Consider the following 14137-nt stretch of genomic DNA (forward strand, 5'->3'; position numbering starts at 1 on the left):
TTTCAAGAAGGTTGCTCTCAAAAGCAATTAGAGATGCGTAATAAGTGCTGGCCTACACGGTGTGAACAAACTTTTTAAAATGTATTGTCTACATATTAGAAATTTGGATTGGGTGAAGAATACTATTATCATGTATTTACCACATATATTACAACTTCTAATAATTCAGATAGAGAGAGAGACCTCAAAATGCTGGAAGAGACCAGGCCACTTTCCTCTGCTCGCTATAGTCCACGACCTAAGACTTGCAAAAAGTCGAAAACTCTTGGACCCTCAAAAAGAATACTCAATGTGCCGTCTTCACCCATATTGGATGGGAGGTTGTGCCACAGTAAGACTGATTTATCTAAAACTTAAAACAGAGGCAGACCCCTTGAAAGAGTTTGCGACAAATTAGCATGCAGAGTTATCAGTAAATTTCTTTGGAGGTAAATGAAGTATGAGTGTGTCAGATTATATTGTGCATCTTTACTTGACTGAATGACAGATTGTGCTTGGACAGATCTGTCATTTTAAATGAGAACTTTAGAGTAACAACAATGAATATTTAAAAATGTGGTTAGACTAGCTCTAACAATTTGTACTGTGACTGTATCCCTAAATATATAAATCACATTTTCGTGACTATGTATAATACTTGCCTAAAAATTAAGTACCTTTAACAAAGAAAGCTCTAATTTAAGGCCTAACATGTTCATAGGTCTTCATCCTGTCTAGTAAAACCCAAAAATGTTAAAATTCCTTTCAGTGCTGTTACAGTATTAATTCTTAACATAGTCATCCTACAATCTTGGGTACACCAGTCTCCACGAATAAAGTACACCTCATTCCCACATGAAGTCCTTACATCATCTACTTCACTTGATGTTTTTTAAAATACCTTTTATTTAAAAAGGCTGTCTGACCTCCTTTTTTATTTTTCTACCTTGTGGCCCCATGCATTTGTACACTTCATTCAAGAGAGCAATTTACCTTGATCAATTTAGCAAGTTCATAATCGCAAGGAATCAGGCCAATTTATAGTTTCCCATTTTTCAAGGGAAACATTTCATACCAGCCTGTCTGGGCCAGTGACATTTGTTATTCACCTTTTAAGAAGCAAGTTCCTCTTGGGATGACAGTATGACATGAATAAATCTTACTCATGGAATGTAATTGCTGTTGGCATTTATGAACAATCCCAAATTGTACTAGACAAAGTGGCAGTGAGCTGCCTTCATGATAACTAAACGAGTTGCTGTTTCAGAGAGCCAGAATAGAGTTCATAATACGGTTGACTCTTGGGTTACATACAGGCCAGAACAAGTAAGGGTGGCTAATTCCTTCACATTAGCAAATCAGATAGGTTTTTATGGTCATCATTACTAATACTAGGATTTTTAAAATTTGAGTTATTTAAATAATTTAAGTTAAATTCCCTTGGTCAGATGTGAATTCATACCTCCAAATGATTGATCCAAGTGACGGGATTTTGTAACATAACTTATATTTAAAAAGAAGGTTTGCATTGATAAAAATAAACTTGCAGAAAATGCAAATCCGAGATTGGTAAAGATAATTACATCAAAAATCATTGAATGCAAAACAAAAATATCAAAAACTAGTGGCATCAACCATTTATGTTGTATGGAGAAAGATATTAGTAACAGAAATTATAATAAATTAGGCTTTGAAGACCCATTTTTGTTGAAGCTTTTCTTCTTGCACTCAAGACAACTGCAAGAAAAATCAACATAAAAGAAAAACACCACTTATGCTGTAGGAAGGGAGAATGCTAGTTTGTTGGCAAGTAAACACAGACTGATGCATCGAGAATGCACCAGTTAAATGACGACGACTGTTAAGTGCCAAGCTTTGTTTACAGTTAAACCAGGCATTAGCCAATCATTGGTCAGAGGCAATGAACCAGAAAATGACTGTCATCCATTTCTCAGCACTTAGCCTGTAGCCTTGCATTCAGTTATTCATCTACACACTTCTTAAATGTTGTCCAACTACGCAACTTAAGCACAGAAACTAAGGGTGACAGTACTGAGCGCAATGCTGTCTTTTGCATTAAAGCATGAAATTGAGATCCTAAGGGTGTAAGTAAAAAGAACCCACGTCACTATTTTGAAGAGTAAAAGAGGCAGCCATGACATTCTGACCTATATTGTTCATTCAGTCAACGGTATCAAAAATAGATTATTTAGTCATTGTTAAATTGCTGATTTTGGATTTTACTGTATATAAATTGACTATCGCATTTCTTACATTCTAACAATAACTGTTCTTCAAAAGTGCTCTATTCGCTGCAATTTTGTGGTTGTGAGAGATCTTACGTAACTGACAGCCATTCATTTATAGATATTTAACTTCTAAGAGGGTTAATATTTCTCCTGTGGGTTATAGGACATCTCAATTAACCAGATATATTGCGTTTGCTCTACTGACTATGGTAATGTACTTTTGTTCTTGCGAATGTGTACTTTGCGTTACTAAGATTGTTTTCGCCATTGTGCTGCAAAGTAAATCTTGTGTAGCTTTGGAGATGAGACAGCCAAAGTTGTCTGACAACCGTGCCCTTACACTGATTGTTCAAACTGAGTTTGTGCAATGAGTTCTCCTGGATCATAATTATACTATGATGTCTGGCTGCTTATGGTTGAAAGCTACAATAAAATGTTATGATTAAACATCAAATAGTTGTACGGAGTCACTGCTGACCAACTACCCTGAGCCTCATGCAAACATTTGTTATTACTGACTCGTGTCAAATTGTCCAGGAGAACTCGATGTGAAAACTGAAGTTTAGGAATCTAGTCTTGCCAATTAGGGTTCACCTACTTCCAGCGAAATTGAAGTGATACAGATTTCCCTTCATACAATGGGAGTGAAAACCTGGAAACACCCCACTTTCAAAAACCTTTTGAGACTGGGACAGGGTTCAACTGAAAATTTCAAACCTGAGATTTTTGATAGATAAATTGCACAAGCAAGATTCTGAAATTGAGGTACAATTTCAGTCATGTTAGAAATGAATAGTGGAACAGGCTGAACAAACTGAATAACCTCCTCCAGTTCAAAGCTCTCATGAACCACAAACTGCACAGCAAGTAATGTTGTGAAGCAACTTTACTGCACGTCATTTGAACCAATAGGAACCAAATCCAGCTACGTATAAATACACACTTCCAAGATAATTTGTTTGGTCACTGATTCCATAATACATCAGTCTGAAATTTTAACTGACCATATTATCATTTAACGGTCACTGATACACACCTTTAAAACCCCCAATAGTTGTTATAAAGGCTTAACATTTTGCAGTTAATTTGAGCTTAGGAACGGAAATATTAGTTTTAAATCAGATGTATTTGTGCGTACATGTTATATACAGTCACAGAAAACACGTTTAATCTGTGGGAATAAATTAACATTCTCATAATAATCAATGGCTTAGACATTGCTCCGTGCAGAACCTAGCCAAAATTCCTTAGGTTAATGCAAAGTAATTAAAATACCAATATGTATACTAGCAATGACTGCAGGTATTGCATTTTTAAATTCCAGCAACTTTAACACAATGATTGTAGTCATTTACAGAGAAACAACTAATAATCTCACTTGAAATACATCAATTTTGTTTGTGTCCAAACAAAATTCTGAGAGTTCGTAGCATACTAAATATCAGGTGGTAATATAAGAAAGAAATGGAAAGTGTCATGAGGGCAAATCAAAAGTCCTGCTTTTGGATTAGTTTAGGCATACCAAGACTCAAAATAATATTTAATCAACTGGAGGGGATGCTACGTTTCACCATCTATTTCTTCATTAATTTCTGTGTTTCGTTTTTCATAACTTAATTCACTGAGTTGCTTTTCTTTTTGCGCAAGAGCTTCTGACGCTGCGGTCGCATTTTCTACAGAATCACAAGAATCTGAGTCACCTTCAGGCTCATTTTGTTCTGTGCTGACTGGATGGAGGGCAGGTACTGCTCCTTTGCGTTGTGGCAGGATAGTAAAAAAAGCTTCTTGCCAGTTCTGCTTTTCCAAATACATGAGAATTATCTCAAACACTGTCAGAAGAAAAATAATTCACATTTAGGCATCAAACAGCAGGATGAACTTGTTTTTATTGTGTGATACTATAGAGCTGCTGACCCTAAGTGGAATAGGTTAAGAAATTCATCAAGAAATAAGCAAAGAGACTTTTGTTCATGTTTGAAAGTATATAATCCATTAGTACATATTGGTATTATCATCTGTCACTGTGAACTAGAAGGCTCAGTTTCCTGTTTCAGAAGGGTGTTTGAACATGTTTGAACCGTTTGATTAAAATTTCTATTATTCATTAATGTGATATCTTTTTTTGTTTCACTGATTTCGCTGGTCCTTCAAAAAATAATCTATTTAAATAATTCTCCTGTTCTTACTCTTTCTCCAATGTAATGATTTTCTGTGAAATTGAAACTCAGAAAACATCTCGTTTGATGTGGCACATTTGAGTAGTCTGAAGACATGCACCAGAACAAACTCTACACTATCAAAGAATACATGATTGGACAAATTCCACTCTCTGTTTAATAGCATCATTAATTGTGTTGAAACATTCATAGAACATTACAGCGCAATACAGTCCCTTCAGCCCTCGTTGTTGTGCCGACCTGTCATACCAATCTGAAACCCATCCAACCTACACTATTCCATGTACGTCCATATACTTGTCCAATGACGACTTAAATGTACTTAAAGTTGGCAAATCTACTACCGTTGCAGGCAAAGCATTCCATACCCTTACTACTTGAGATAATGCTCATGATTTGAGTTTATTGTCCAGACATCCTTTATATAGGTATTTTGGCTCAGTCATCTATTGAAGCCAATAAGTGGCACACTGGCAATTTTTTTGCCTTTGGAGTATATTTCCAATTCCTTTCTGATGATTATTACTGAACCTGCTCCCTCAGTATATTCCAGATCACAGTAACTATTGTGCAAAAAGAATCATCTTCTCTGTCATCTGGTTATTAAGCTTTCTACAAGTGAGAACAATTGCTTGTTATTTACTCAGTCAAAAACCAATGATTTTGAACAGCTCTATTAAATCTCCCTATAACTTTATCCACTCCAAGAAGAATCCCAGTTTCTTAGTGTCTCCACTTAACTTGGATTCTTTATCACTGGTATCATTCTGATAAATCTCCTCGGGTGGCACTGTTGCCTCACAGCGTCAGGGACCAGGGTTCGATTCCAACCTCAGGCGACTGTCTGTGTGGAGTTTGCACATTCTCCCTGTGTCTGCGTGGGTTTTCTTTGAGTGCTGCTGTTTCCTCCCACAATTCAAAGATGTACAGGTTAGGTGAATTGGTCATTCTAAATTGCCCCATAATGTTCAGGGATGTATAGGCCAGGTGCATTAGTCAGGGGTAAAAACAACAAAAAAAGTAGAGTAATAGGGTTGGGGAATGGGTCGTTGTGGGTTTCTCTTTGAAGGGCTGGTGTGAACTTGTTGGGCCAAATGGCCTGTTTCCACACTGTAGGAATTCTACAAATCACCTACTCCAAGACATCCTTCTAATGGTGTGGTGTCCGGAATTGAACACTATACATCCAGCTGAGGTTTAAACAAGATTAATTTTTCATAACTTAATTTCTTTTGTGCTTTGTGCCTCTACTTACATTTTCAGAAAAATATTTGTTTCAATAGTCAGAATCTCCTGGGTCCATCTGAAGCTTTTAGAAGAGCAGACAGAGGAACTTAATAGGGCAGAAAGCAAAAATTCAGTTTCCCGATGCGTTAAGGTTTTGGTGTTTAGCTTTTGAAACATTTCAGATTGATTAGTCTTCTTGGCACTCATTAACACCACAGCTTGCCGAAATTATGTTCATAGACGTAGACTTGCTTGGCAAAAACAGGAAACGTGTTCACAAAGCCAAATGGGTAAACTTCCAAAGTATGGTGAGTAGAAATCTCTATGCTAACTTGGCTTCTTCATAGTTGAGCTGTTTTTGTATGTAAATACTTAAAATGTGAAGGGTGAAGCCTGAATGATTCAGCAAGTCTGACCAAACAAGGAAGCCACGCTAATGCCAGAAAACCTAAACTGAAAACTCTCTCAGGAAGTAAATGGTTCTGAGATGGAATGTGGTTGTGATGGAGTCAAGATCAATTGAGGCTTTCAAAGGAAGTGGGATCATTATCTGAAAAGGAAACATTTGCAGTGCCCCAAAAAAACAGCAGGGGTCAATTGGTGCTTCTGGGGCCAGCACAGACACATTTGGCTAAATGGCCTCCTTCTGTGCTGTAACTATATTGTATCTGATAAGTACCTGATCATGACTTAAGAGCTGTGTATTAAGAACTACAGTTAAACAACATATCCTCATCACAGAAGAAATCTCAGCCTATTATGACACTTACCGTGATTTACAGTTAACACTTTGCGACTATCCATTTTCACATAGTTTCCAAGGGGAAGTTGCGCATGTGCGATTCCCAAGTCCAATGCTTTATTGTATGTTACACCCTGAAATGGCAGCCACGGAAGAGCCAAGGTCAGTAATAAGAATCCATTTAGTCAAAGCACTAAACTTCATTTGTGTGGGACCGTGACTTTATTGAGCAAACTTCAACAACTTGAATTTATATTGTCTGGAACCTTTAAGCTATTGCTGAGCTATTACAGAAACAACGACAGAAATAGCTGGAAAATCTCAGCAGGAGTGGCAGCCTATACCAGTCTCCCACTTCTGCCACTTCCAGTGGGATGCCACCAGACACATATTCCCCTTCCCTTCCTTGTGAGCTTTCCACAAAGCCATTCACTTTGGGACACCCAGGTCCACTCCTCCTTCACTCCGAAAATGCCCCCACAGCCTCACAACATCTTCCCCTGCAATCTCAGGTATAACAACTGCCCATTTACTTTCTCTCTCTCCTCACTATCCAAGGCCTCAAATACATCTTCCAGGAGAAACAGTGCTTTACTTACACTTCACTCACTCTAGTCTTAACATTTTCGTTGCTCAGAATGTGGTCTCTACACTTGGGAAAGGAAGTTTAGATTAGGTGACTACTTTGCAGAACACCTATGTCTGTCCACAAAAAAAGACCCTGAGCTTCCATTTGCTTGCCATTTCAACATACCACCGTATGGGCTGGCCAACACCTCTATCTCAGGCTTGCTGCAATGCTCCAGTGAAGGTCAGCACATGCTGAAAGAACAGCACCTCAATTTCTATTTGGGAACCTTGCAGCCTTCTGAACTTGATATCGAGTTCAACAATTTTTAGGGCTTGAGCAGCTTTCGCCATGTTCTCCCCCTGCATCTCACACTAGGCCTTCTTGTCACATGGGCTGCTACCACACACTATCCACTGTCAGCCACTAATAGCCTCTATTAGCAGCTATTCATTGTCCAAGGGTGATGCTTATCCACCTCTTTGTCTGTACAACTGTTTTTCTCTCTCTCTTTGGGTTCTATCTCCACCTATCATTTATACCTCCCTCTTCTGTTTCATCTGTTTAAAAATGATTCTTTTCCTAGCTACTATCAGTTCTGAAGGGTGACCAGACCCAAAATGTTAACTGATTTCTCTGCACGGACGTTGCCAGACCTGCTGAGATTTTCCAGCAATTTCTCTTTTTAACATTACAGAATTTTACCTTTAGAGCAGGGAAGATGCACAGAGTACCTTGTAGTGATTATGGTCCACCAAGCCACCTATGATGTAAGCTTTTGTTGCATCCAGATCATTCAGCACATTGGGTGAATCAGAAGTGAGATAAACCAACTCTTCCTTCTTTATGGCTTCACTGACGTGTTCAGGTGTAAAAGTAATTCCCTAACAAAGTCAAGTTATTACAAAGCATATAATTTCCATAGCATTTTAACAATAACAACTAGCATGTATATAGTAACTTATACAGTTAAAAAGCTCCAAGGCACGTCACCTTACTAATCAATACTTAGAACAGGTGCATAACGAAAGGGGTTTTAAGAGGCATCTTCAAAAGAGAGGGGGAGCTGATAGGTGATTAAATTCAGGGTGGGATTTCCAGAGTGAAGGGGCTTGGCAGTTTTAGGCAGGGCCACAATTAGTGAAGTGATTAAATCAGGGATATGCCAAGCAGCCATAAATGGAAAAGCACTGAGATGAGGATTGTTGGGGTACAGGAGCCCTTAGAAATAGCGAGTCTTGAAGCCATGGAGAGCTTACAAATTAAAGATGACAACTTTAAAACTGAGACACAATCATACTACAGGGTCAGAGAGAACAGGCAGGGATGGGTGAATAAGATTTAGTGTAACTTAGGTTATGGGCATATAGTTTAGAATAGACAAGTTTCTGGAAGGTGGAAAATTGGAGGCAACCAGGAAAGCAATGGAACAATCACATCTAGAGGTGACAATTCAGTGGGTTGATGCATTAAAATGGAAGTTTATTATGTACTAAAGCACAGAGGCTGATGGAAACAACAGTTCATGATAACCTGGGCAGTCATCACTGCTAAAACCTTAAGTCAGTGCTTCCAGTTTAACAATATATTGTGGAAAGTTTCTTTGTACCTTCCAATTGATCCAGCCTTTGTCATTTTCATCCATGTTCTTCTTCAACTGTCCACTATGACTGGTCAAATACATCTATTGAGAAATGAAAACTAGAATCAATACCTCCTCAAAGTCCATTGTCAGGACCAAGGTAAAAGACTGAGCTGGAATAATATTTCATCAAATCTCTCAAAAATTGTAATATCCTTCATAGACATGAATTGCATTGAAGTATGTTGCCTACTCCCATTTTGGTCAAATACTGCAGTCATTTTTGCACACATCTAGACTCCACTAAGAACACTACATATTTTCATTAAACAGGGGAATCTTAAAATGTTACAGCAACAGGTGAGCAGACCGTTGATTTTCATCTTGTTCATGTCGACAAAAATATAGTCCTCCCTCAACATATTGAAAGTTTCAGCCTCAATTACATCCTTAGTGGCCAGAAGGATTAATGTGAACCTTCTGGTTAAGAGGCAAGTTGATTATCAGTTGGTGCTTCTACACAGGTTTTTCTTACCTTCAGCAATCTGCTTCATTTGTTAAAAACAAAATTTCTTTATAAAATTCTACTCACAGAACAGCAGATATTCTGCTCACAAAGTCCAGTTATGGTTAATGTCTTAGTTTACTGACCAAACTTACTTCTAGCTATCATGTTGCCATCACCCAGACAGCCAAAATTGAGAGTTTTTATTGGCAAAGACTCATTATTATTATCGGGGAATGTTTCTTAATATTACAATCTCTAATGAATGAATGATTTATTTATTGTCACTTGCATTTTACAGTGAAATACAATGAAAAGCTTCAACAGTCACCACAATCCAGTGCTATTTTGAATAGTTTAAGAACAAAAAGGATAAATGGGACTACAATTACTAGAAACAAATTGATGTAAAGTAATATAAATATATCCCAGTTTTAATTTACATAATTGAACCTAGCAGATCATTAAAAATTGAACCAAATAGAATTCAAGGTTCCACAATTGACAAAAGGTTTTCAAGATGGTTCATCTCAGCAGTTTCCTTCCTCCCATCCTGTTTGTCACTACTCATACCAGCGAATCTACTGGCATGATACATCAGGCTCACTTTATAAAAAGTTGTCATTTTACTTTGAGATAAATTAGAAAATCACTTTGAAATTCATCCTCGCATTCATAATTCTTATTAGTTATGTACATGGTAGTTTAATGTGGCAAGTGGAGAGTGGCCAACTAAGTACAGAGTCACCTTAACTAAGTTGCTCAGTTTCTTAACAAAGAAAATCAGAAAGATAAAAACAATGAAGAAAAGGCAAACTTTAATCAGAAAGTCATGTTAACAACAGTTTGAGAGAATTAGAGAGTTTAATCTGATCTGCTCCTTTATAAAGGCATTTACGAGTATTACAAGTTGCAATTGTCATTTTTAAGAAAGGGAATGGCATCATTTTCACATTTGTGTATTTTCTGTTTTGGAAATCAAAAACGAGACTCACCCTCACAGGATATGCTGCTTTTCGATTTTCTGCATAACATCTCTGAATCTGCTTATGCAGCTTTTTGACATCCTATATATAAAAAAAAAGAACCATTCAGGCAAACCCAAGCCTTGTGGCTTTAACACTATAAAGGCCTCAGGATTGAAATAAAAATACTTAGATGCTCATTTCATTTTCCCAATACATTTATTCTCCAATCTCAGAGGCCAGTCCAACGTTTAAAAAATCTGAACACAAAGCACACTCTGATGCCATGCCACTGGGGAAAGCAGGTGAACTGTTCCCAGATTTTACTTAGTGTCATACTATAAGCAGCCACCACAAACTGCAGGATTGTCAGAAGTAGGAAATGCAGTCTTTCAGCATCAGTACCATGCACAATTCTATATTACAAAAGGTTAAGGTTACTGGGTCAAGTGCTAAAAAGATGTACAGGGAAAATACCAGAAACCATGAACAGGTTGCAGGCCCTTTCTCAAGCAGAAGGGAAATTTAGTGCAGAAATGTGATAGAAACCTTTAAGATCAGCAAGGGGTTTTAACATGGTAGACACAGGGAAGGGGCTTTCACTTGAGAGTGTAACAGAATATTGTGGACCTTAAATATAAGGCAATTACTAAGAAGCCCAAGAATGAATTCAGAAGTAGTTGATTTGAACAGGGTGGTTAGCGTATGGAACTTATCATCTGGGAATAGTTCAGATAAATAATATAAATGCATATAAGCAACAGATTGATAAATTCTTGTGGAAGAAAAGGACAGAAAGATATATTAAATAGGATGATACAAAGTAAGGTGGGAGGAGGCTTATATGGAGCTTAAACACCGGCACAGTTCACAGACCACTACTGACTGATATCGTATATTCCATATAATTCTGTAAAACTAATGAATGAATTTAGTTAGTCATTGCAACTTTATTCTGTTTCTTCTTCACCTTCAACACCATTAAACTATCAAAGCTGCAGTCTAGTACAACACGAAGGTTACATGGAGTGAAATCTCTCTTAAAGCGTTTCCTGGCAGATTCTTCATGCCTTTCCTCATTCTGAGTTTGACGTTCTAGTCTTCTTTTCAGCTTTTTCTCTTTACGCTTTTGCCTGGCCCAAGAAGAACAGAAAGGTTAGTGGAAAATTGTTAATTTTGCACTTTTAATCAGTGAAAGAAAGGATATCAGCTGAGAGTCTTGTGGAACATTGGTAAACTTTCTCCTTCTGGGTTTGAAGGTCTGTGTTCAAGTCCCAACAGTCCCAGAGACATTTCATAATATGCCTGAACTACATAAATGTATTTTTAATTAATCTGTTATTTCTCATAGTGGTAGTGTCCCCATTGCTGGGCCAGAAGGTCTGCGTTCAAGCCTCTCCTCAGGATGTGATGTACATCATAACATGTTCAAACAGGCTAATTTCAAAAGAAACAAGCCCCTTGCTCCATTTCAAGATCATTTTATACTTATGAAATGCATTATTAGGACACTCAGTTAGCTCAGATCGTTAAAGTGTACTGCTAGTAATGCCAAGTTTTAGTCTCCATATTGGCCAATTTTCCATGTTTCCGGCAAAATACATTATTTAAGATCTTTTAGTGCAGTGGTAATGTCCCTTCCTCTCAGTCAGAAGGTTAAGGTTCAAGTCCAACTGTAGGACGTGATGGCCTTGGAGGTGTACGTATATAACATGTACAAACAGACTGATTAAAATGAAATATCTGAGTACTTCTATTTAATGCGCAGAACAGACTGTTCTGATGAAAGGTTACTGACTTGAAACATTAACTCTTTCTCACCGTGTATGCTGCCAGACCTGTTAAACATTTTCAACATTATTGTTTTTATCTTAAATTTCCAACAGCTTCTATAGTATTTTACTTTTTAAGAGCTCTAATAAACATTTTCTTTTTGTTTTTCTCCCTCTAACCCGATCTTTTACCTCTCTCTGTTTTCTGCGCAGATTAGCTATTCTAACTTATCCTTTCTTAATCATATTGTGCACATAGGAATCGTCAATCCAACTGGTTCATGTGCATCCATAACAGAGGATTCTGAAATGCTCCAACTCTTTAATTATCACACGTTCCAGTGCAATTGCTCATGGAAAATCTGAGAAAATGCAGACCTAATGAATGCTGGAGACTGCTCACTGGTGATACAATTAAATCAAATTTCCATATGTTTAGTTTTTTTTAAGATTAGGGTTACCAGTTATAACTACATCTAATATTTTATTCACTTAATGATTCAGAATTGTTTGGAATCATTGGTGATCTACAGGCATTCAGAGTTGTACTGATGGGTTTTACATCATGGTGGGAGAGAAATGTACTAGTAGTAGGCAAAGAAACAGTTACCTTCCTGCCCATCATCCCAGAGATGCAATGTGTGTGCACCTTGAGCTTTTAAGGAAGTGGTTTAAAGTCTCCATAGACAAATGAGTGGAGATTGCAAAACATTCAATCCTCAAAACACCAGTAAACATCCCAAAAGAATTTTGACTTGTTCATTCGCAGTAAATCAGTGGGCCCAGAAGATATTAAAGTGATGAGGTACTTACACAATAGCTTACTCCCACTTACTTGCGATCCTCTTTTTGGTCTAGCCACCGTTTCTCCCTCATTAACTTTTTCATCTGTCTTTTTGACATTGGCTCAGTTCTCCCAAGATTCCAATCATTCTGCTTCATTTGATTTTTCCCTTCCGTGGGATTGCATTCATTAATTTCACATTGCTCCTGTCTTTCACTACTTGAATCCCCAGCTTTTGTCAAGGCTGCTGATGGCTCTGTTCCTTCTTCATGTGCTTCAGACGCCATGGTTTACTTGACATTTGAAACAGTACACTATGTCATCACATCAAAAGCTGAAAAACAAATCAACTATGCTAATTATACATCTGCATACTTTTTCACAAGTTAAAATAAACTACACTGTTGAGAGATTGATATAAATTACTCTGCAGTTTTGCCAATTAAAAAACTTTAATAATTCCATTTTTAGATTTTAATTTCCAAATGCATGGATACAATTTTGTTAAACCAGCCTCTAAAGGGACAAAGTTTTTTTTTCGTGATTCTCACCATCTGAACCTTAGATCACTCCACTCACAGACATCTTTCTCTAATGAATTCAACATTAAGTGAGAAGTAGAATAATGTAACAATAATCAGAGTAGTTCAACAATAATTGCCATTCAATAGACTGAAATTCCATTTGGAAATTTTCAACAAAAAAACACGAACATGTGGCACAGGAGGCAATCTATAAACAGGGAGCTGGTGATGAAGCAGGAAATAGAAAATTACGACAATGATTGTTATTACTCAAATTGACAATATGTCACAGGAATCATGTGGCTGTAGCATTTCACTATAGTTATGAACAATTTGGAGGGTGAAATAAAACCATTTTCTGACCAATTTAAGTTATGAATGTGGAAGAAAGTGGAGATTTGTGAAACTACACTGATAATTAAGGGGCAGAGATATGACAGTGAATTAAACACTAAGAGAGCTGTGGATGCTGTAGATCTGAAACAAAAAACAGGCAACTGCCTGTGTGGAGTTTGCACATTCTCCCAGTGTCTGCATGGGTTTCCTCTGGGTACTCTGGTTTCCTCCCACAGCCCAAAAAATGTGCAGGATAGGTGAACTGGCCATGCTAAATTGCTCGTAGTGTTAGGTGAAGGGGTAAATGTAGGGGTCTGGGTGGGTTGCTCTTCGGAGGGTCGGTGTGGACTTGTTGGGCCGAAGGGCCTGTTTCCACACTGTAAGTAATCTAATCTAAAAAAATTGCTGGAGAAGGGTCATTGGACTCAAAAACATTTCTCTCCACAGATGCTGCCAGACCTGCTGAGATTCTCAAACAAATTCATTTTTGTATGCTTCTAATATGTTAAGTGGATGTGGAAGGCAGTTTGAGATGTGGAGATATGGCTGTGTTTGGGGAGGGGTCGTTGACAGATGGTTTGGAGAGGTGGTCACTGATAGCGGGGTTGGGGTGGTCACTGACAGGGGAGTTGGGGTCATTGACAGAGGGGCTTCAGGGATGGGGTCACTGACAGGGGACTGTTGAGGAGGGAGTCACTGACAGGGGGTGGTCAAGGGGGGGTCACTG

General features: G+C 37.8%; 1 protein-coding gene across 2 annotated transcripts in view; it reads right to left on the reverse strand.

Moving 5' to 3' along the window:
* Positions 1–381: 381 nt before the first annotated feature.
* trmt10a (tRNA methyltransferase 10A) overlaps positions 382–14137 on the reverse strand; it is a 15487-nt gene continuing 1731 nt past the window's right edge. For both annotated transcript variants that reach the window (XM_043674456.1, XM_043674455.1), the window contains exons 2-8: positions 12602–12884; positions 10965–11127; positions 10025–10096; positions 8552–8626; positions 7677–7826; positions 6403–6508; positions 382–4057 (exon numbers count right to left, since the gene is read on the reverse strand). In XM_043674456.1, coding sequence (XP_043530391.1) covers positions 3789–4057; positions 6403–6508; positions 7677–7826; positions 8552–8626; positions 10025–10096; positions 10965–11127; positions 12602–12837 — 1071 coding nt within the window. In that variant the 5' untranslated portion in view covers positions 12838–12884 and the 3' untranslated portion in view covers positions 382–3788. The remainder of the gene's footprint in view (positions 4058–6402; positions 6509–7676; positions 7827–8551; positions 8627–10024; positions 10097–10964; positions 11128–12601; positions 12885–14137) is intronic.

The sequence above is a fragment of the Chiloscyllium plagiosum genome, chromosome 32, assembly GCF_004010195.1.
Source record: "Chiloscyllium plagiosum isolate BGI_BamShark_2017 chromosome 32, ASM401019v2, whole genome shotgun sequence".
Classification (NCBI taxonomy): domain Eukaryota; kingdom Metazoa; phylum Chordata; class Chondrichthyes; order Orectolobiformes; family Hemiscylliidae; genus Chiloscyllium; species Chiloscyllium plagiosum.